Below are 23764 nucleotides of genomic sequence, written 5' to 3'. Positions count from 1 at the left end.
TGCTTGGAAGTAGGTACAGAAGAGATGTCAGGGGTAAGTTTTTTATGCAGAGAGTGGTGAGTGTGTGGAATGGGCTGCCGGCGGCGGTGGTAGAAGCGGAAATGATAGGGTCTTTTAAGAGAATCCTGGATGGATACATGGAGCTTAGAAAAATAGAGGGCTATGGGTAAGCCTAGGTAGTTCTAAGGTAAGGACATGTTCGGCACAGCTTTGTGGGCCAAAGGGCCTGTATTGTACTGTAGGCTTTCTGTGTTTCTTCTGAATCCAGTATGATTTTTTGTCAACAACAAACACAAAATGCTGGTGGAACACAGCAGGCCAGGCAGCATCTATAGGAGAAGTACTGTCGACGTTTCGGGCCGAGACCCTTCGTCAGGACTAATTTTTTGTGTTTTTTTTCTAGGAGTCTGCAGTTACATCTAGATCAACGGATGAGTTGTACAGTGAATACAAAAGTGATCGAAATGAAATTTCCTATTGCTATCAACTGCTTCAAGAACTGAATGAACAGCGACAGCAAGGAATTCTGTGTGATGTCAACATTGTAGTGAAGGGTCAGGTTTTCAAAGCCCATAAGAACATACTAGTTGCGGGCAGCCGTTACTTTAAGACACTCTATTGCTATACTCCGAATGAGAGTTGTGACCAAGTTACAGTAACTCACCTTGATGTTGTTGCTGTGCAAGGTTTCACAGTCATTCTTGATTTCATGTACTCTGGGCATTTAGTTTTAACCAGCCAAAATGTCATTGAAGTTATGTCTGTAGCAAGCTATCTGCAAATGACTGACATTGTCCAGGCTTGCCGTGGTTTTATTAAAGAAGCCCTAAACATCAGTACAAAATCAAATGCAGCAGATAAAATAATAGTGCAGTATGAGAAGGTAAAAACATCCAACCCTTCCCATCGAGACAATACAGGAGTTGTGTTGAAACACGAGCCCAGTAGTCCTTGGGTGGTGAAATCTACAAATACAGTGAATAGTTGTGGCACAGTAGTCCTGCATGAAGAAAGAGTGAAATATGAAATGGAGGGCTATGGTTTAGATATGGGTTCAGTAATGCACCCAGATGACAGTTACCAGCTTCATGATACAACCTGGAATCAAGAAAATTTTGCAGATTATACTGGAAAAGATCTGCAGATGGGGCTACCTCAAGATCAAAATCCTGCTTTTTCTTGGGGAAGTTTGGGAAAATTAATGCTGCAACAAGCAGGTCCACGAAGCGGACGAAGGAAAAACCACATAACTAGAAGAATCGTATACAATGTTGCACCAAAAGTAGAAGATGGAGCTGGAGAAAACTTAATGATGCAACCTCCTATGACATTCTCTGAGGATGGATTGCAGGATATTCCTGTAGGCCCTTTCTCAGGTACTACTGGGGTTATATATTAGTTTTGTGATATTCTACATATGTGTTCACATTACAGTGATGTTCACAATCTTCTATGCCTCCTTCTATAACTTAGAAGATGGTGTTCAATTTGTACTTCAAAGGCCTGAGCATGTATTTAGCTGGCAGTTCAGTGCAGCACTGAGTGACTACTGTTCTCAGAGAAGTAATATTTCAGGTAGTATTAAATTAAGATTAGTGCTTATTCCCAGCATCCTTATAATTTATCAGCATCAAAGTAAACTGATTATTTGATCATTTTAATATTGCTGTGTTGTGGGATGCCATAAATAAATTGGCTGCAACATTACCTACATTACAATGATAATTATACTTTTAAAAAATCTGTAATTGAATATAACATGCATTGGTATCTTCTGAAATTGTTTGTGCTATATTACTACATAACTCATGCACAACTTGTTGCATTTCCTTAGCGGCCTTTTATATGAGGCCATTCAATCTGAATCGAACATCTTGTTTTAGATTATGTTTTGTTATGTTTTATTTCGGTGGATGTTATTACCTTGGGTTTTCAGAAGGCTTGTCAAAATGTCACACATGAGACTACTAAGCAAAATAAAAGCTTGTGGTTAAAGGCAAGGTACTAGCTTGGATGGAATATAGGTTGACTGTCAGAAGTCAGAGCATTAAGGGGTACTTCTCAGGTTGATAATGTTCATTGCATTTTCTGATAACAGATCTGCGGGGATCAGTGTTGGAACTGCAACTTTTCAGTGATATATTAATGATCTAGGTGAAGGAACGGAAGGCATAGTGGCCAAGTTTGTAGGTGCTACTGAGATAAGTGGAAGGACAGGTAGAGTTACGTGGTCAGAAAGTCTTCAAAAGGGCTTGGACAGGTTGGGAGAGTGGGTAAAATAATATGACCATAAGATGTAGCAGTAGAATTTGGCTATTTGGCCCATTGAGTCTGATCTACCATTTCATCATGACTGATCCAATTTTTCCTTCAGCTCCAATTTCCTGCTTTCTTCCCGTATTCCTTCATGCCCAGACCAATCAAGAATCATATCAACCTCTGCCTTAAATATACACGAAGACTAGGCCTTCACAGCTGCCTGTGACAAAGAATTCCACAGATTCACCAGTTAAGAAATTCCTCCTCATATCCATTCTAAAAGAATGCCCCTCTAATCTGAGGCTGTGTCTTCTGGTCTTAGACTTTCTCACCATAGGAAACATGTTCTCCACACTATCAAAGCCTTTCACCATTTGCTAGGTTTCAATGAGGTCACCCTTCATTCTTCAGAATTCTAGTGAATACAGGCCCATTGCCATCAAGCGCACTTCATATGACAACCCATTCAATTCTAGAAACATTTTTGTGAACTTCCTTTGAACCCTCTCCAGTTTCAGCACATCCTTTCTAAGATAAGGGGCCCAAAACTGCTCACAATACTCCAAGTGAGGCCCCACCAGTGCTTTATAAAGGCTCAACATTATATCCTTGGTTTTACATTTTAGTTCTCTTGAAATGAATGCTAACTTTGCAATTGCCTTCTTTACCATAGACTCAACCTGCAAATTAACCTTTAGGGAATCCTGCACAAAGGCTCCCAAGTCCCCTTGTGTTTCAGTTTTTTTTGTATTTTCTCAGTATTGAGAAAATGTCAACCCTTTTATTCCTCCTATCAATGTGCATGACCATACACTTCCTGAAACTATTCCATCCGTCATTTCTTTGCCCATTCTCCTAATCTGTTTATAAGTCCTTCTGTAACTTTTCTACTTCCCCAGATGGAGTCCAGCATTGGGTCATGTGTTGGAAGGAACAATAGATTATTTTTAAATGGGGAGAGAATGCAAAAATTGGAAGAACAAAGGGACTAAGAAGTCCTAATTCAAGATTCCCTTAATGTTAACATGGTGGTTGAGCTAGTAGTAAGGAATGAAAATGCAATGTTGGTCTTTTTGAGATGACTAGAACATGGGAGAGCTAGGATGGGCCATAAAAAGCCCTTGACAAGTAGGATTAAAGAGAATTGCAAGGGGTTTCACATATATCTGATGCAGTAGGAAAACTAGAGAGACAGTAGAACCACTCGAGTAAAGGACAGAACATGTACTTGATGTTTACAAAGAAGAGCATGAAGGATAGTGAGATCAGTGTAGAGCATGCTACTATACTGGAACATATTGAGCTAAAGAAAGAGGTAGTTTTGGGTATCTCAAGAACATTAAGCTGGCTATGTCTCATGGGCCTGATGGGATATGCCTCGCGTTATTGAGAGAGGCAGAGATGAGATAGCTTGTGACCTTGACCATGATCTTCATGTCCTTCTGCTATTCAGGAAATAGGAATAATCCTGGAAACTACTGCTGTATCTCTGGTTAGCGGTAGGGCCCAACATTGATCCCTGCAGAATACCTCTAGTAACTAGCAGGCAGCCAGAAAAGGCCCCCCTGTATTCCCATTCTTTGCCTTCTGCCTGACAGCTACTCTTCTGTCCGTTAAACATATTTCCTATAATACCATGGGCTCCTTGTTTAGCAGCCTCTTATGCATCATTAAAGGCATTATGAAAATCTAACAAACATCCACTGACTCTCTTTTAGTCTATCCTGCATGTAACTTCCCCAAAGAATTCCAACAGGTATGTCAGACAAGATTTTCCCTTCTGGAAACTGTACTGACTTTGGCCTATTTTCTTATGTACTTCCAAGTATCATGAAACTTCATCCTTAATAATGGACGCTAACATCTCACTAACTAATGAAGTCAGACTCACTAGCCTAGAATTTCTTGTCTTGCCTACTAACTTAAAGCGTGGGGTGACATCTGCGATTTTCAAGTCCTCCACAGCCATTCCAGAATCGAGTGATTCTTGAAAAATCGCTACTAATGCATTCGCGGTCTCTTTAGCTACCCCCTTTAGAACTCTGGTGTGCAGTCCATCTGGTCTACTTGACTTATCTACCTTCAGACTTTTCAGTGTTCCAAGCAATTCCTTAGCAATAGCGACTGTACTCCCTTCTTACCCCTTCACTATCTTGAATTTCTGGCATGTTACTGGTATCTTCCACAGTGAAGTCTAATGCTATATACAACGGATTTCGGTTAATTGGGACACATCGAAACCAGTACCTCTTGGCCCAATTAAGCAGCCAAACTAATTAGCCAAAGTTTCATGGAAATAGTTAAAAGGGTATAAAGACGAACTACCATTTAACTGAATAACAAATTATGTATTTAAATGAGATGCAGAACAAATTAGAATGTTTCCATACTACTACATCACTATAAAACTTTTTATTAGTTCCTAATAGTTATCCACCAGAGGGATTCACCCAGCATACGCTGCAAATGAACAAAATTAGTGCAGACACCTAGTGCAGATAACAAGCCTTCATACAACACTTTCAACAATTGCAACCTCCAAATCTTCATTTTCGTGGTAACATTCTAGATGATTGGCATTACCTTCAAATTATTCGTAGTTTCTATCTTGTTCTAATTTGTTTTACTGCTTTATTTCTTGCCAACTATCAATGACAGAAATCACTGCTTTTTGAACACTTCGCTGTCAGTACTGTGTAGTCTCTAATGGTTACACAAGAGCACAAGTCTGATGCTAGTTAGAAACTGTTTGACAACAGTCTCTTACCCCAATTAATCGACATAGTATCCAAGTAAACAAAGAGAAACCCGGCTATTTTCTCAATTTGTTTTTGTTCTTTAAGAATTGTCCAAAATAAGCGGCTTCCCCAATTAGTTGATGGGCTAATTAAGTGAATCCACCATACTTTCAGTTCATCCTTTGTTTCTCATTGCTACCTATCCAGCATCATTTTCCAGCAGTCTGATGTGCTCTCTTGACTCTGTAAGCACCCTCTTTTGTATTAGCTTCCTTTTATATTTCATCTTTGCTCTCATTTCTTCTTGCTGCTTTCTGTTGGTTTTTAAAAGCTTTTTAATCCTTTTAGCCTTCCACTAATTTTTGCTATATTGTATCCCTCCTCTTTTGCTTTTATGCTGTCTTTGACTTCCCTTGTCGGGCACAGTTGCCTCATCTTCTTTAGAGAAATTCTTCCCTGGGATGAAGCAAACCTGCATCTTCCAAAACACACCCAGAAACTCCAGCCAATCTGCTCTGCTATCATCCCATTATAGTGTTCCCTTTCAATCAATTTTGGCCAGTTTCTATCTCATGCCTCTTTAGTTCCCTTTCCTCAACTATGATACTGATACCTCTGAGTTTAGCTTCTCTACCTCAAATGCGGGGTGAATTCTATCATACTATGATCACTGCCTCCTAAGGATTCCTTTACGTTAAGCTCCCTAATCCAAACCAATTCATTGCACAACTCCTAATTGAGAATTGTGTTTTCCTTAGTGGTACAACAGCAAGCTGTTCTAAAAAGCCAGCTCATAGGCATTTCACAAATTCCTTCTCTTGGGATCCAGAGCCAACCTAATTTTCCTAATCTACTTGGATATTGAAGTCCCCATGAACATCATAACATTGCCTGTTTTACGTGCCTTTTCACTTCCCGTTGTAATTTGTACCCCACATCCTGGCTACTATTCGGAGGCATGTAGATAAGTCCTATCAGGGTCTTTTAATCCTTGCTGTTTCTTAATTCTACCCACAAGGATTCTACATCTTCTGATCCTATGTCTAAGCATTTGGTTTCATATTTTACCAACAGAGCCACCCCAGGTCCTCTGCCACACCTGCCTGCCTTTTAAATAGGACAAGTATGCTTGGATGTTTAGCTCCCTGCTGTGAACTTCTTTCAACCCCAATTCTGTGATGCCCTCAATGTCACACCTGTCAATTTGTGACTGCGCTATAAGATCATCTACCTTGTGTGCTGTGTACATTCAAATATAACACCTTTAGTCCTGTATTCACCAGCCTTCTCAGTTCTGTCTCCATGTTGCCTGAAGTTATATCCTTATCCCTGTCTTAACTTTGTCTTATTCTGTATTCTGGAGACTCTCCTGCACTTGCCTTCCCTTTTACTCTATGCTTATTTTTCCAAACTGTTGAACCCAACCCCCGCTACTTCGTTTAGAGCCCTCTACAGCCCTAGTTAGGCAATTGGCCAGGACCCTGCACCCAGAATTGTTCAAGTGGAGCCCATCACATCGGAACAGATAATGTATGTTAATTGACTTGTAGGATTGATGTAGCATTCTCTAGCAAATGTTGTAAATTACATCAGGTGTTGAAGAAACCAGAACAAATTCTCTGGTGCTTCTAAATTTCTTCTGTTAGTCTGGATAAATGTGCCTTTTGTAGTCAATAGTTTGAAATATCATTTTGATCTTTGTCTGTGTAATTAATGTTTGACTTCTGGTTATTTAGCTCTTTTTAAATTCTGAAGCAAAATGTTAAATGCTAGAAATCTGAAAAGAAACCTAGAAATACTCAGCAAATCAAGCAGCCTCATTGGGAAAAGAAGCAGTGAAGACTTCAGGGTGATATCCTTATAATAGGGACTGTAAATAGAACCATGATGTAAGATGCAAAGAGGAGTGGAAGAGAGATTAAATGTGTGTAAGATGATGAGAGGCATTGATCGTGTGGATAGTCAGAGGCTTTTTCCCAGGGCTGAAATGGTTGCCACAAGAGGACACAGGTTTAAGGTGCGGGAAGTAGGTACAGAGGAGATGCCAGGGGTAAGTTTTTTTACTCAGAGAGTGGTGAGTGCGTGGAATGGGCTGCCGGCAACGGTGGTGGAGGTGGATATAATAGGGTCTTTTAAGAGACTTTTGGATAGGTACATGGAGCTTAGAAAAATAGAGGGCTATAAGTAAGCTTAGTAATTTCTAAGGTAGAGACATGTTCGGCACAACTTTGTGAGCCGAAGGGCCAGTATTGTGTTGTAGGTTTTCTATGTTTCTATAGCAAGTGTAGTGATAGAGCTTTGAAGGGTACAGCAACTAAGATATTAAAGCCTAGAGGAGAGGAAAATGTACAATGTTTATTAAAGTTACAACAAGGTTTAAAGCTAATGTTGGAAATTTGGAATAAAAATCCTAAACCGGTTCGTTTGAAATTGGTACTTTTAACTGTGAAAATAGAAGGCTGTAATGTATCCTTCTGGAAGATGAGGTGCTGTTATAGTCAGAGGAAGGTACAGCACAGAAATGGCCCCTTAAGCCATCAATCCACACTTATCCTTCATGAATCCCATTCTTTTTCCTTCTCCCCATCAACTCCCCAAAATTCTTCAACTCATCTATATACTTAACACACGAGGCTGCTTACCAAGTTAAGAGCCCATGGTATTACAGGAAAGTTTCAGGCATGGTTAGAGCTTTGACTGATTGGTAGGAGGCAGCAAGTGGGAATAAAAGGATCCTTGTCTGGTTGGCTGCCAGTGATTAGTGGTGATCCACAGGGGTCAGTGTTGGGACCACTTCTTTTTATGCTGCATATCAATGATTTAGATGATGGAATAAATGGCTTTGTTGCCAAGTTTGCAGATGATATACAAAGATTGGTAGAGGAGCAGGTAGTGTTGAGGAAACAGCTAGGCTGCAGAAGGACCTGGACAGATTAGGAGAATGGGCAAGAAAGTGGCAAATGAAATACAATGTTGGAAACGGTCATGCACTTTGGTAAAAGAAATAAATGTGCAGACTATTTTCTAAAAGGGGAGAAAATCCAAAAATCTGAGATGCAAGGGTACTTGGGAGTCCTTGTGCTGAACAACCTAAAAGTTAACTAGCAGGTAGAGTCGGTGGCGAGGAAGTCATATGCAATATTAGCATTCATTTCAAGAGGTTTAGAATACAAGAGCAGGGATGTGATGCTGAGGCTTCTTCTTAAGGCACTGGTGAGGCATCACCTTAAGTATTGTAAACAGTTTTGGGCTCCTTATCTAAGAAAAGATGTGCTCGCATTGGAGAGTGTTCAGAGGCGGTTCACAAGGAAGTTTACGGGAATGAAAGGGTTATCATATAGAAACGTTTGATGGCTCTGGGTCTGTACTCGCTAGAATTTACAAGGATGAGGGAGGATCTCATTGAAACCTTTCGAATGTTGAAAAGGCCTAGACATGGTAGATGTGGAAAGGATGTTTCCCATGGTGGAGGACTCTAGGACAAGAGGGCACAGCCTCAGCATAGAGGGGCATCCGTTTAAAACAGATGTGGAGAAATTCTTTAGCCAGAGTGTGGTGAACTTGTGAAATTTATTACCACAAGTTGTTGGATGTATTTAAGGCAGAGCTTGATATGTTTTTGATTGGACACAGCATCAAAGGTTACGGGGAAGAGTCTGGCGGGGGGATGGTGTTTGATGGGCCAAATGGCCTAATTCTGATCCTATGTCTTATGCTATATTCCCCTTGAAATGAATGCCAACATTGCATTTGCCTTCTTTACCATAGACTCGGCTGCAAATTAACCTTCTGGGAGTCTTGCACAAGGAACTCCTAAGTCCCTTTGTACCTCTGATGTTTAAATTTTCTTCCCTTTTAGATAATAGTCTGCACTTTTGTTCCTATTACCAAAATGTATTATCATACATTTCCCAATACTGTATTCCATTAGCTGCTTTTTGGATAATTCCATTATCCAAATCATTGACAAACAATGTGAAAAGTAACGGTTCCAATATGGACACCTGAGGAACACCACTGGACACCAACAGCCAAACAGAAAAGGCCCCCTTTATTTCCACTCACTACCTCCTCCTGCCTGTCACCCATTCCTCTTCCTGTGATGCTATGGGATTTTATCTTGTTATGCAGCCTCGCCTGTGGCACATTATCAAATGCCTTCTGAAAATCCAAGTAAATATCATTCGCTGACTCTCCTTTGCCCACCATGCTTGTTACTTTCTCAAAGAATTCTAACAGATTTCTCATGTAAAGATTTCCCTTTGCAAAAACCATGCTGACTTTGACTTATCATTAGCATCCTTTAGTTGTCTTTTGTTAGATCTTAAAAACTTACCAATCATCCAACTCCCAAGTCTCTTTGCATCTCTGCATTTTGAATTCTCTCCCCATGTGCATTTTGAATTCTCTCCCCATGTAAATAATAGTCTGCCTGTTTATTTCTTGCACCGAAGTGTATGACCATACACTTTCCAACATTGTATTTCATTTGCCATTTCACCAAAACTATCTATTCTTTCTGCAGGCTCTCTGTTTCCTCAACACTAACTGCTCCTCCACCTGTCTTTGTATCATCAGCAAATTTAGCCACAAATCCATTAATCCCATAGTTCCATCCCATTGACATACATTGTAAAAAGCAGCAGTCCCAATACTGACCCCTGTGGAGCTCCACTGGTAACCGGCAACCAGCCAGAATACGATCCCTTTATTCCCACTCTCTGTTTTCTGCCTATTGGCCACTGCTCTACCCATGCTAGTAACTCCCCTGTAATTCCATGGGCTCTTATCTTGCTAAGCGGCCTCATGTGCGGCACCTTGTCAAAGGCCTTCTGAAAATCCAAGTACAGTACATCTACTGTATCTCCTTTGTCTACCCTGCTTGTAATTTCCTCAAAAAATTGCAGTAGGTTAGTCGGGCAGGATTTTCCTTTCAGGAAATCATGCTGACTTTGGCCTATCTTGTCATGTGTCTCCAGGTATTCCATAATCTCTTCCCTAACAATCAATTCCAACTACTTCCCAACCACTGATGTCAGGCTAACAGGTCTATAGTTTCCTTTCTGCTGCCAATGCTAGAATCTATCGATTCTTGAAAGATCATTGTTAATGTCTCCGCAATCTCTCCAGCTACTTCCTTCAGAACCCAAGGGTGCATTCCATCAGGTCCATTAAGCTTCCTGAGCACCTTCTCAGTCATAATTTTCACTGCACGTACTTCACTTCCCTGACACTCTTGAATATCCGGTATACTGCAGATGTCTTCCACTGTGAAGACTGATGAAAAATACGCATTCAGTTCCTCTGCCATCTCTGCGTCTATCATTACAATATCTCCAGTGTCATTTTCTGTTGCTCCTGTATCTACCCTCGACACTCTTTTACCCTTAAACTTAAAAAACTTGTAAGTTTTAATATACTTAAAAAGGCTTTTAGTATTTTTGATATTAGTCACCAGCTTCCCTTCATTATTCATCCTTTTCTTCCTAATGGTCTACTTAGTTTCCTTCTGCAAGTTTTTAAAAGTTTCCCAATCCTTTATCTTCCCACTAGCTTTGGATTCCTTGTATGCCTCTCTTTTGCTTTTACTTTGGCTCTGACTTCTCTTGTCAGCTATGCTAGTGTCCTTCTTCCCTTTGAAAATTTCTTTTTATTTGGAATATATCTGTCTTGCACTTGCCTCATTTTTCGCAGAAACTCCAGCCATTGCTGCTCTGCCTCCTTCCTGCTAGTGTCCCTTTCCATCAATCTTGGCCAGTTCCCTTCTCATGCCATTGTAATTTCCTTTATTCCTGACACATTGGAATTTAGTTTCTCCTTCTTAAATTTCAAAGTGAACTGGATCATATTGTGATCAGTGTTCCCTAAGGGTTCCTTAACCTTAAGCTCTCTTATCATCTCTGGATCATTGCCAACACCTAATTCAGCACAGACGATCTCCCAGTGGGCTCAACAACAAGCTGTTCTGAAAAGTCATCCCTGAAGCAAATTTTCTCTCTTGAGGTTCAGTACAGGCCTTGTTTTCCCAGTCCACGTTAATGTTTTCATGACATTGCCCTTCTGACACACCTTTTCTATCTCCTGCTGTAATTTGTAATCCACGTGCTGGCTGCTGTTAGGGTCCTTTTATCCTTGCCATTTTAACTCAACCCATAGAGACTACACCTTCCAATCCTATGTCATCCCTATCCTTTTTGGGATTTTCCATTCAAGGGCATTGGTGTTCCCATTCCAGGCTGTGATGCAACCAGTCAATATACTCTCCACCACCGTCTATAGAAGTTTGTCAGAGTTTTAGATGTCATGCCAAATCTTCTCAAACGTCTTTGGAAATAGAGGTGCTGCCATGCACTTTCTTTGTAATGGCATTTGTGTGCTGGGCAACAGTGCAAAGCATGAAAAAAAATTAGGGCATGATATATGGGTTCATTGTACATTCAGAACTCTGATAGCAGAGGAGAAGCAGCTGTTCCAAAAATGTTGAGTGTGTGTCTTCAAGCTCCTGTTCACTGTCCAAACAACTAACTAGAAGGCTTTATTCAGTTTGGTTTTGCAGCTATATTAATCTCTAAAATTTAAGATATTATTTGTATTTTGGACAGTAGATTGCAAAGGTTTTTCAGTGATTCCAAAGATACCAAAGCAAGCAAGTGTAACTGTCCACATGCTTCTTAAATGTCATAAGTTATACCTTCCTCTGCCACTTCCTCTGGCAGTTTGCTCTATATATTTACTACCCACTGTGTGGAAAAGGTTGCCCTTCAGTTGTATTAAATCTTTCCCTTTTCACTTTAAACCTATGGAAGCTAGAAATTGTTGGGGTGAATGCCAAAGCAATTTTTAAATTATTTCGAAACTCAAGCCACTAAAATGTCACAAAGTAATCTATGTCTCTAAAAATAATTCTAAATGATGACTGTTAAAATTGCATTACACAATAAAGCTAGATGAGTGTAATATTTTTATTAAATTTGAAATGAAATTAGGTCAGATAACTCAACCATATCAGAAAACACCACAAAATGTATTATGGAAGTTATTTTGCCATTTTACACAGTGTTATAAGACAATCTTTTTGCCTGGTTTAAATTTAAACTCATTTTTTAAAAGAACAACTGTAAAAACAAACATCTAATCTTATGTTAATGCATTTGGCGACCACGTTAATCTTAGAACATAGAAAACCTCCAGCACAATACAGGCACATTGGCCCACAAAGCTGTGCCAAGCATGTCCTTACCTAAGAAATTACCTTGGGTTAGAAACATAGAAAATAGGTGTAGGAGTAGGCCATTCGGCCCTTTGAGCCTGCACCGCCATTCAGTATGATCATGGCTGATCATCCAACTCAGAACCCTGTACCTGCTTTCTCTCCATACCCCCTGATCCCTTTAGCCACAAGGGCCATATCAAACTTCCTCTTAAATATAGCCAATGAACCGGCCTCAACTGTTTCCTGTGGCAGAGAATTCACAGATTCACCACTCTCTGTGTGAAGAAGTTTTTCCTCATCTCGGTCCTAAAAGGCTTCCCCTTTATCCTTAAACTGTGACCCCTCATTCTGGACTTCCCCAACATCGGAAACAATCTTCCTGCATCTAGCCTGTCCAATCCCTTTAGAATTTTATACGTTTCAATAAGATCCCACCTCAATCTTCTAAATTCCAGTGAGTATAAGCCTAGTCAATCCATTCTTTCTTCATATGAAAGTCCTGCCATCCCAGGAATCAATCTGGTGAACCTTCTCTGTACTCCCTCTATGGCAAGAATGTCTTTCCTCAGATTAGGGGACCAAAACTGCACACAATATTCTAGGAGCTGTCTCACCAAGGCCTTGTACAACTGCAGTAGAACCTCCCTGCTCCTGTACTCAAATCCTTTTGCTATGAATGCCGACATACCATTTGCCTTTTTCACCGCCTGCTGTACCTGCATGCCCACCTTCAATGACTGGTGTACAATGACACCCAGGTCTCATTGCATCTCCCCTTTTCCTATTCGGCCACCGTTCAGATAATAATCTGTTTTCCTGTTCTTGCAACCAACGTGGATAACCTCACAATTATCCACATTAAATTGCATCTGCCATGAATTTGCCCACTCACCTAACCTATCCAAGTCACCCTGCATCCTCTTAGCATCCTCCTCACAGCTAACACCGCCGCCCAACTTCGTGTCATCCGCAAACTTGGAGATGCTGCATTTAATTCCCTCGTCTAAATCATTAATATATATTGTAAACAACTGGGGTCCCAGCACTGAGCCTTGCGGTACCCCACTAGTCACTGCCTGCCATCTGAAAAGGTCCCGTTTACTCCCACTCTTTGCTTCCTGTCTGCCAACCAATTCTCTATCCACATCAATACCATACCCCCAATACCATGTGCTTTAAGTTTGCACAATAATCTCCTGTGTGGGACCTTGTCAAAAGCCTTTTGAAAATCTAAATATACCACATCCACTGGCTCTCCCCTATCCACTCTACTAGTTACATCTTCAAAAAATTCTATAAGATTCGTCAGACATGATTTTCCTTTCACAAATCCATGCTGACTTTGTCCGATGATTTCACCTCTTTCCAAATGTGCTATTATCACATCTTTGATAACCGACTCTAGCATTTTCCCCACCACCGATGTCAGACTAACTGGTCTATAATTCCCTGGTTTCTCTCTCCCTCCTTTTTTAAAAAGTGGGGTTACATTAGCCACCCTCCAATCCTCAGGAACTAATCCAGAATCTAAGGGGTTTTGAAAAATTATCACTAATGCATCCACTATTTCTTGGGCTACTTCCTTAAGCACCCTGGGATGTAGACCATCTGGCCCTGGGGATTTATCTGCCTTTAATCCCTTCAATTTACCTAACACCACTTCCCTACTAACATGTATTTCCCTCAGTTCCTCCATCTCACTAGACCCTCGGTCCCTTACTATTTCCGGAAGATTATTTATGTCCTCCTTAGTGAAGACAGAACCAAAGTAGTTATTCAATTGGTCTGCCATTTCTTTGTTCCCTATGATCAATTCACCTGTTTCTGACTGTAAAGGACCTACATTTGTGTTGACTAATCTTTTTCTTTTCACATATCTATAAAAGCTTTTATAGTTACCCATAGCCCTCTATTTTTCTAAGCTCCATGTACCTACCCAAGAGTCTCTTAAAAGACCCTATGGTTTCTGCCTCCACCACTGTTGCCGGTAGCCCATTCCATGCACTCACCACTCTCTACGTAAAAATACATACCCCTGACATCTCCACTGTACCTATTTCCAAGCACCTTAAATACTGTGCCTTCTTGTCCCAGCCATTACAGCCCTGGGAAAAAGCCTCTGACTATTCACATGATCAATGCCTCTCATCATCTTATACACCTCTATCAGGTCACCTCTCATCCTCCGTCGCTGCAAGGAGAAAAGGCCGAGTTCACTCAGCCTATTCTCATAAGGCATGCTCCCCAATCCAGGCAACATCCTTGTGAATCTCCTCTGCACCCTTTCTGTGGTTTCAACAGCCTTCCTGTCGTGAGGTGACCGGAACTGAGCACAATACTCCAAGTGGGGTTTGACCAGGGTCCTATATAGCTGCAGCATTATCTCTTGGCTCCTAAACTGAATCCCAGAATTAATGAAGGCCAATGCACAGAGTCAACCTGCGCAGCCGTTTTGAGTGTCCTATGGACTCGGACCCCAGATCCCTCAGATCCTCCACACTGTCAAGAGTCTTACCATTAATACTATATTCTGCCGTCATATTTGACCTACCAAAATGAACCACCCCACACTTATCTGGGTTGAACTCCATCTGCCACTTTTCAGCTCAGTTTTGAATCCTATCAATGTACCACTGTATCCTCTGACAGCCCTCCACACTATCCACAGCACCCCCAAACTTTGTGTCATCAGCAAATTTACTAACTCATTCCTCCATTTTCTTATCCAGGTCATTTATAAAAATCACAAAGAGTAGGGGTCCCAGAACAGATCCCTGAGGCACACCACGGTCACTGATCTCCATGCAGAATATGACCCATTTATAACCACTCTTTGCCTTCTGTGGGCAAGCCAGTTCTGGACCCACAAAGCAATGTCTCCTTGAATCCCATGCCTCCTTACTTTCTCAATAAGCCTTGCATGGGGTACCTTATCAAGTGCCTTGCTAAAATCCATATACACTACATCTACTGTTCTACCTTCATCAATGTGTTTAGCCACATTCTCAAACAATTCAATCAGGCTCGTAAGGCACGACCTGCCTTTGACAAAGCCATGCTGACTATTCCTAATCATGCCTCTCCAAATGTTCATAAATCCTGCCACTCAGGATCTTCTTACCAACTACTGAAGTAAGACTCACTGCTCTGTAATTTCCTGGGTTATCTCTATTCCCTTTCTTGAATACGGGAACAACATCAGCAACACTCCAATCCTCCGGAAGCTCTCCCGTCCTCATTGATGATGCAAAGATCATTGCCAGAGTCTCAACAATCTCCTCCCTTGCCTCACACAGTAGCCTGGAGTATATCTCATCTAGTCCTGGTGACTTATCCAACTTGATGCTTTCCAAAAGCTCCAGCGCATCCTCTTTCTTAATATCTACATGCTCAAGCTTTTCAGTCCACTATAAGTCATCCCGACAGTCGCCAAGATTCTTTTCTGTAGCGAATACTAAAAGTCTTCATTAAGTACCTTTGCTGTCTCCTCTGGTTCCAGACATACTTTTCCACTGTAAAACTTGATTGGTAGTATACTCATGTCTTACCCTCTTGCTCTTCACTTACTTGTAGAATGCCTTGGGGTTTTCCTTAATCCTGTCTGCCAAGCTCTTCTCATGGCCCCTTCTGCTTCTTCTAATTTCATTCTTAAACTCCTTCCTGCTAGCCTTATAATCTTCTAAATCTATATCATTACCTAGTTTTTTGAATTTTTCATAAGCTCATCTTTTCCTCTTGACTAGATTTTCAACAGCCTTTGTACACCACAGTTCTTGTACCCTACCATCCTTACCCTGTCATGTTGGAACATACCTATGCAGAACTCCACGCAAAAATCCCCTGAATATTTGCCTCATGTCTTCCATTCATATCCCTGAGAATATCTGTTCGCAATTTATGCTTCCAAGTTCCTGCCTGATAGCCTCATATTTCTCCTTACCCCAATTAAACGCTTTCCTAGCTTGTCTGTTTCTATCCCTGTCTAATGATATGGTAAAGGAGATAGAATGGTCACCACTATCTCCAAAATGTTCTCCCAGTGAGAGATCTGACAGCTGACCAGGTTCATTTCCTAATACCAGATCAAGTACAGCCTCTCCTCATGTAGGCTTATCTACATATTGTGTCAAGAAACCTTCCTGAACACACCTAACAAACTCTACTGCATCTAAACCCTTTGCTCTAGGGAGATGCCAATCAATATTTGGGAAATTAAAATCTCCCACATCAACAACCCTGTTATTATTATGTTTTCTGAATCTGTCTCTCTATTTGCTGCTTGATGTCCCTGTTATTATTGAGTGGTTTATTAAAAAAAATCCGGTAGAGTTATTGGCTCCTTTTCTGCAGCCATGACACTATCTCTGATCAGCAGTGCCATGCCCCACCTCTTTTACCTCCCTCCCTGTCCTTTCTGAAACATCTCAAGGCTGGCACTCGCAGTAACCATTCCTGCCCCTGAGCCATCCAAGTCTTTGTAATGGCCACAACATCATTTCTCCAAGTACTGATCCACACTCTAAGTTCATCCGCTTTGTTCATAATACTCCTTGCATTAAAGTAGACACTAATCAAACCATCTTGCAGAAAGTTAGATCAGATCAGTTAAGCAACTTAAAACTTGAAGCACTGGGTGTCAATTGGGTAAGAGAATGGAATAATATTCCGTATGATGTTTCTTCTTTCAATGGGCTTTATGCATTCATTAGATTTTTGGGTTCCTCTGGAGTAATAGATTCATCTGGATTAATCAATGAATTTAATTGTGATTGGGAGCCATAAAATAAAACGGAATTACCTATTCCTTTCCAGCTGGGACATCAGATCAATTCAGATTTGGACTGTTACAGGAAGCGCAAAATGGAGAAACGTGGCTAAATGGTAAGTATTTTCAAAGTCAAATTTGATGAACGGCATATTGAGCAAAACAAAAAAAGCAACATATGTATAAAATGTACAACAATGTGTTTTGATACAAGTATGTTTCCTGGGTGTGCTATTTTTTCCATGATTTCTCATTGTAAACTTCAACATAAACTTTACTGAATTCCAGTGGGTAAAACAAGCTTCTTCATTTTCTTTTTAAAAATGAAGAAGTTACAGCCAGTGAATTATTTTTACACCTGCAATTAAATTTTAATTGTGAGAAAGAAATCACCATCCTAAAATAAGGTATAATAGAGTTGAAGCTTAATTGGGTCATCTAATATATAGTATATCAGTTTCCAAGATTTCCCATTACCATCTGGTAGCTTGCAGACAATACTGACAGATTGCTCATTAGTTAAGGAAGAGGCAGAGAGGTGTTGAGAAATATTGATACGAGTAACGTTTCTAAATGTAATCAATATGTACATGCATACTCCAGCCACTGTTCATTTTATTGCCTTTTATTGCACCAAAAACCATTCTGTATCAAGGATGTTGTTTGCTCTGTAGTAAATAGTTGTACACTGAGGGGTATGAATCTGGGAATAAAGGTCCGTAATCCTTGAAAGTGGTGTCATAGGTTGATAGGGTTGTAAAGAAAACTTTTGGCACCATTGGCCTTCATAAATCAGTACAGGAGATGGGATGTTACGTTGAAATTTTATAAGACATTGGTGAAACCAAATTTGGATTATTGTGTGTGGTTCTGGTCACCTACCTACAAGAAAGATATCGATGTAATACAGAGAAAATTTACAAGGATGTTGTTGGGACTTGAAGAATTGAGTTATAGGGAAAGGTAGAATAGGAAAACTTTATTCCCTGGAGCATAAGGCAATGAAGGGAGATTTGATTGATGTATACAAAATTATGAGGGTTATAGGGTAAATACAAGCATATTTTTCCCACTGAGCTTGGATGAGACCAGAACTCAAGTTCATAGATTAAGGGCGAAAGGTGAAATATTTAAGGAGCACTGCTTAATTTACAGCAGGGGTTCCCGACCTTTTTTATGCCATGGACCAATACCATTAAGTAAAGGGTCCTTAGCCCTAGGTTGGGAACTCCTGACATAGAGGGTGGTTTGAGTTTGGAACGAGCTGCCAGTAGAAAAGAATACTGGCAGGGATGATGGCAGAACAGCATTGGCTGGAATTTCTGGAAGCAATTAGGAAGGCACAGGTATACATCACAAACAGGAAGATGTATTCTAAAAGAAAGATGACACAACCTTGGCTAACAAGAGAAGTCAAAGCCAACATAAAAGCCAAAGAGAGGGCATATATAGATTTCCAAGATGGCGGCGCGATGCAGCTTGCAGCAGCCACTCCAGAGCTGATTATCTTATTTGTGAAGTGGGGTACTGTGCGCAATCATAATCGATTGAAAACAGACATGGGAGCACGGAGGAACATCAGGAAATCTCCAGGAAGACTTTCTTCGTTACTGCTGCTGCTGTGGGGTCCGGGACTCTGCTCGGAAGCACAGGCCCCCAGTCCTCGGGGTCGCGTTGCCGATGGCCGTTGGCGGGGCTGTCTAAATACACTCAGCAGAAGATGGTGCTCGGAGAAGCTGTGCCGGAGGGGATAGTCGGAGGCTTGGAGGTTCGACGGACTCGGAGTCCGCTGCAGTCAGGTTGCTTTTGGTGTGTGTTGTGTCTGCGAGGCTGGGTTCGATGGAGCTTTCATTGTGTGCTGCGACTGCGAGGCTGAGTCAGACGGCGCCGTGGAAGTCCATAGCGGGACTTTCTGCCACCGGCGTGGGATGGCAAGTCTGTCGGGACCCTGGGGACTTGTGGAAACTGTGTGGTGATTTCTTTTGAACTTATAGTCCTTTAACATCTTTGGACTATTTTTAATGTGCCCATGGTCTATTTTTTTATCAATTATGCTATTGTTTGCACTGTTATAACTATATGTTGTGACTACGTGGTTTTGTGCAGGTCTTGTAGCTTTAGTTTTTGGTTTTGTTTGTCTGGTGGATTTGGAGCTCCTTTCCGGGGAACGCACTAGGACGGTAGCACGATATTAATATGCAGCAGCCTCTCCAGACTCTGGATTGGGGATTGCCAAACGTTTTGTGGATTTTCTAGTGTAGTCTGTTTTGTCATATGCTTTTGTGATATCATTCTGGAGGAACGTTGTCTCATTTTTTAACTGCATTGCATTTGTGGTTTCTAAATGACAATAAACTGAATCTGAATATAATAGGGCAAACATTAGTGGCAAGTTAGAGGACTGGGAAGCTTTTAAAAACCAACAGAAGGCAAGTAAAAAAGTCATTAAGAAGGTAAAAATGGAATTTGAAAGTAAGCTGGTCAAAAATATTAAAGAGGATACTAAAAATTTCTTCAGTTACACGAAGTGTAAAAGAGAGGTGAGAGTGGATATTGGACTGCTGGAAGATGATCTGGAGAGGTAGTAATGCGGCTCAATGAAATGGTGGACAAACTGAATAAGTATTTTGCATCAGTCTTCACTGTGGAAGAAGCTAGCAGTATGGTGGAAGTTTCAGACGTCAGGGGTCATGAAGTGTGTGACATTACCATAACTGGAGAGAAGGTTCTTTGGAAACTGAAATGTCTGAAGGTAGTTAAGTTACCTGGACCAGATGGTGAAAGAGGAGGCTGAAGAAATCATGGAAGCATTAGCAATGATCTTTCAAGAATCACTAAATTCTGGAATGGTTCCGGAAGAGTGGAAAATTGCAAATGTCATTTCACTCTTCAAGAAAGAGAGGAAGAAGAAAGGAAACTATAAGGCCAGTTAGTCTGATGTCAGTGGTTGGGAAGATGTTGGAGTCGATTATCAAGGATGTGGTCTTAGGGTACTTGGAGGCACATGACAAATTAGGCGTATTCAGCATGGTTTCCTTAAAGGAAAAGCATGTCTGACAAATCTGTTGCAATTATTTGAAGTAGTACCAAGCAGGATAGACAAAAGAGAATGGGTTGATGTTGTGTACTTGGATTTTCAGAAAATCTTTGACAAGGTACCACACATGGAGGCTGCTTAACAAACTATTAACCCATGCTATTACAGGAAAGATTCTAAGATTGATAAAGTGGTAGCTAATTGGCAGGGGGCAAAGAGTGGGAGCAAGTGTGGCTGCTGGTAACTAGTGGTGTTCCACAGGGATCTGTTTTGGGAGCGATTCTTTTTGCATTATGTGTCTTTAATTTGGATGATGGGTTGATGGCTTTGTTGCAGAGTTTGCCGGTGATATAAAGATAGCTCTAGGGGCTTAATAGTATTGAAGTAGAGAGGCTACAGAAGGACTTAGATGAGAGTGGGCAAAGGAATGGCAGATGGAATACAGTGTCAGGAAGTGTATGGTATTGTACTTTGGTAGAAGAGATGAAAGGGTTGACTATTCTCTAAATAGGGAGAAAATACAAAAAAACTGAGGCACAAAGGGACTTGGGAGTCCTTATGCAGGATCCCCTAAAGTAGAGGTCACCAACCTTTTAAAGCCCAAGATCCCTTACCTTGGCCTTAGTGAAAGGCAAGATCAACCTACTGAATTGTTTAGGGAAAAAAACCAGCTCAGATTGTACTTCCAACTTGAGGCCCTTTATTTGGGCTAATTGTATTTTAATTACATAAAATGCTTTTGTCAAACTTTCAAATTAATTTAACCAAGAGAAAACTGTAACTAGCATATCAGACAGGCCATAGTGGCATCAAACTCATCCAATAATGCCTTGAATAAGCAGTGCTGAAGCACTTTTGCTCGAATCAAGTTTATCAGTGTGATCACCAGTGTCATTACATGACAAAAGTCCACGACCTTCCCAGCCAAGGCCTGCTGATGAATCACACAGTGATAATCCAGGAAGTCGGGAAAATCAGGGTCATTACGGCACAGTGCTATAAAACCAATACGCACACCGCGCATTGCTGGGGCCCCATCGGTAGTAATTGGTACCAGTTTATGAATGGGGATGTCATTTTCACGGACATTTTTTTAAACTCGTAAATATCCTCCCCTCTTGTTCTCTCCTTTAAGTGCAAAAGAGTGAGGAAGTCCTTTTTTTGTAAAATCCTGGAAAGCCGTTCTGACAAATACAACAGGCTGAGCTGTTTGTATTACATCCAGGGATTCTTAAAACTGTGGTGAAAAATATTCACAGAGTGACAAGTGCTTTTAACACTTGTAGATCCACGTCCTCTGAGCAACATGTTTGCTTGGCCTTCAACCCCGATTTCAGCTCCTCAACTTCCCTGGTATTGGTAAACTTACTGAGACACTAGTATAAGTTTCAGGGATACACAAGCTAATGACACCACTGTTTTTGTTCCCCATTTCTTGTACATTTGGGGAATGTTGGAATTTAAAGGGTGAGAAGGGTTGTAGTGTGAGCATTATAAAGATAAGTTAATATCAATTAAGATCATGGTAATATAGCAATACTCCCGCTACAGAAACTGTTTGTAAAGGGAGATTGTTTCCAGGGTTGCGGGGGTTTTCCTTCCGGTCTTTTCTGGCGGTGCGCTTTAGTGACAACCTCTGTATGCGAATCTTGTTTTACTGTCCTAGATAAAGTTGTTCCTTTTGGGTATGAAGTTGTCAAGTCCTTTTTAAAAGTAGAAGTTACTACATATTTGCATCAAAAGGTTTATCAGGCATAATGTATTTGTGTACTTATTTTTCTTTTTTTTTCGGGATCTACTGAGAAAGTCTCAAAGATCGACCGGTCGTTCGCGATCGACTGGTTGGCAACCACTACCCTAAAGGTTAATTTGCTGATTGAGTCTGTGATAAGGAAGGCACATGTTAGAATATAAAAGCAAGGATGTAATTTTGAAAACTTATAAAGCACTGGTGAGAGCTCACGTGGAGTATTGTGAACAGTTTAGGAACCTTAGAAAGTACGAGGGGTGATTGATAAGTTTGTGGCCTAAGGTAGAAGGAGTCAATTTTTAAAAACCTGGCACATTTATTTTTCAACATAGTCCCCTCCTACATTTACACACAGTCCAGCGGTTGTGGAGCATACGGACCTTGGACCTCCAGAAAGTGTCCACAGATGGGTGATTGATAGGTTCGTGGCCTAAGGTAGAAGGAGATGAGTTATACAGCTCTCGTTACATGCACATGCAGGTCAACTCTTCGAGTGATTATGCAGAAAGTTTAAAGTTAATAACTCATCTCCTTCTACCTTAGGCCATGAACTTATCAATCACCCCAATGAATTATTAACTGATGAGCCAATTGTTTATGTTGATAGGCAGAGTTTGATAGGTTCTTGATTGGTCAGGGCATGAAGGGATACGGGGAGATGGCAGGTGATTGGGGCTGAGAGGAAAATTGAATCAGTCATGATGAAATGGCAGAGCAGTCTCAGTGAACCAAATGACCTAATTCTGCTCCTATATTTTATGGTCTTATGGAAGTGGTGAATGGAGTCTTTATTTCAACTGTTAAGGGAAGTTTTGATAAGTACATAGATGGACGGGTATAGAGGGCGATGGTATAGGTGTGGGTTGATAGGACTAGACAGACTAACTGTTTGACACACACTAGATGGGCTGAAGGACCTGTTTCTGTGCTGTTGTGCTCTATAATTATATGCATAAGTTAATCTGATGCATACCTTTTTATAGAGATATAAGGGTAATTGCAATGTTGGTATTGAGTTTAAAGTTCCCAATCCATCAATGATAAAATTCAGATCATTTGATATGTCTGTGCATGTTGTCCTCATGTTTCAACAGGCATATTTTTTAAATAGTGAATGTCAACTTGGTAACAATAGCTAGTAACAAAGATTTTGCATAACTTTTTGAGCTATTCCAAAATTGGGGTTAAGTAATCTAGACCTTCTAGACTCCCAACCTGCATTTCAAGGATAAAAATGACATATTTATTTTGAGTCAGAGAACAATGAGACAGAATCTCTTTTTTATATGTCAATTGAGATCAAAGGCTTATGAGGCACCATAGAAGATGTGACAGATGAGTGTACAATGCCAGTCATCTGGTTATTTCTCCACAGTCTTAAGCGGTTTGAAGTGTATATCTAGACTATATCTGTTCTGTCTGTCACTCATAGTCATACTAGCTTCATTTGTGCTGCTTGCAATCTCTGGTCTAAATAGAATAATTCCAGGTTCTTTAGGTTACCCTGTACAAAGTTTACTTCATCTCTGGAGTTATTTTCATACATCTCATTGTAGCCACAAAGTCCTTCACATCTTTCATAAATTATGGTTCCCATACTTGGATATACTCCATCTGTGCCCAAACTGATCTTTTATGAAGGTTTTTCATAATTTCCTTGCATGTTTTCCATGTCGCCACATGTAAAGGCTAGGGTGTCATATGCTTTTACAACTATGGTATCCATGTCTTTTTATTTATGATAAACAATGCACATACAAGTCAAGTTTATTGTCATATACATGTATACCATCAAATGAGATGTTTCTCCGAGTCAGGGTGTAAAGCACTGTAGTATGCATAACACACATAACACATAATGACTTATGAAAGTAAGGATGAAATCTACAGATTTATTACACATAAACAAACAAGGTGCATAAATGTGAGGTACAGAACAGATTTGTCAGTGACATTTTAAATGTGATGCGCAGGGAATTCAGAAGCCTAATGGCCTGAGGGA

At 40.6% G+C, this 23764-nt stretch overlaps 1 protein-coding gene across 1 annotated transcript in view; it reads left to right on the top strand.

Annotated features, from left to right (window-relative positions):
• The window catches only part of zbtb10 (zinc finger and BTB domain containing 10), a 99916-nt gene that overhangs the window by 58127 nt on the left and 18025 nt on the right, over window positions 1–23764 (top strand). Inside the window, exons 2-3 of the mRNA XM_073039852.1 lie at window positions 404–1376; window positions 17023–17091. Of these exons, the coding sequence (XP_072895953.1) occupies window positions 404–1376; window positions 17023–17091 (1042 nt within the window). The remainder of the gene's footprint in view (window positions 1–403; window positions 1377–17022; window positions 17092–23764) is intronic.

This window comes from Hemitrygon akajei, chromosome 1 (assembly GCF_048418815.1).
Source record: "Hemitrygon akajei chromosome 1, sHemAka1.3, whole genome shotgun sequence".
In the NCBI taxonomy this organism is placed as follows: domain Eukaryota; kingdom Metazoa; phylum Chordata; class Chondrichthyes; order Myliobatiformes; family Dasyatidae; genus Hemitrygon; species Hemitrygon akajei.
Note: the sequence above shows the minus strand (reverse complement) of the source record. Positions and strands in the feature narration are given on the sequence as shown.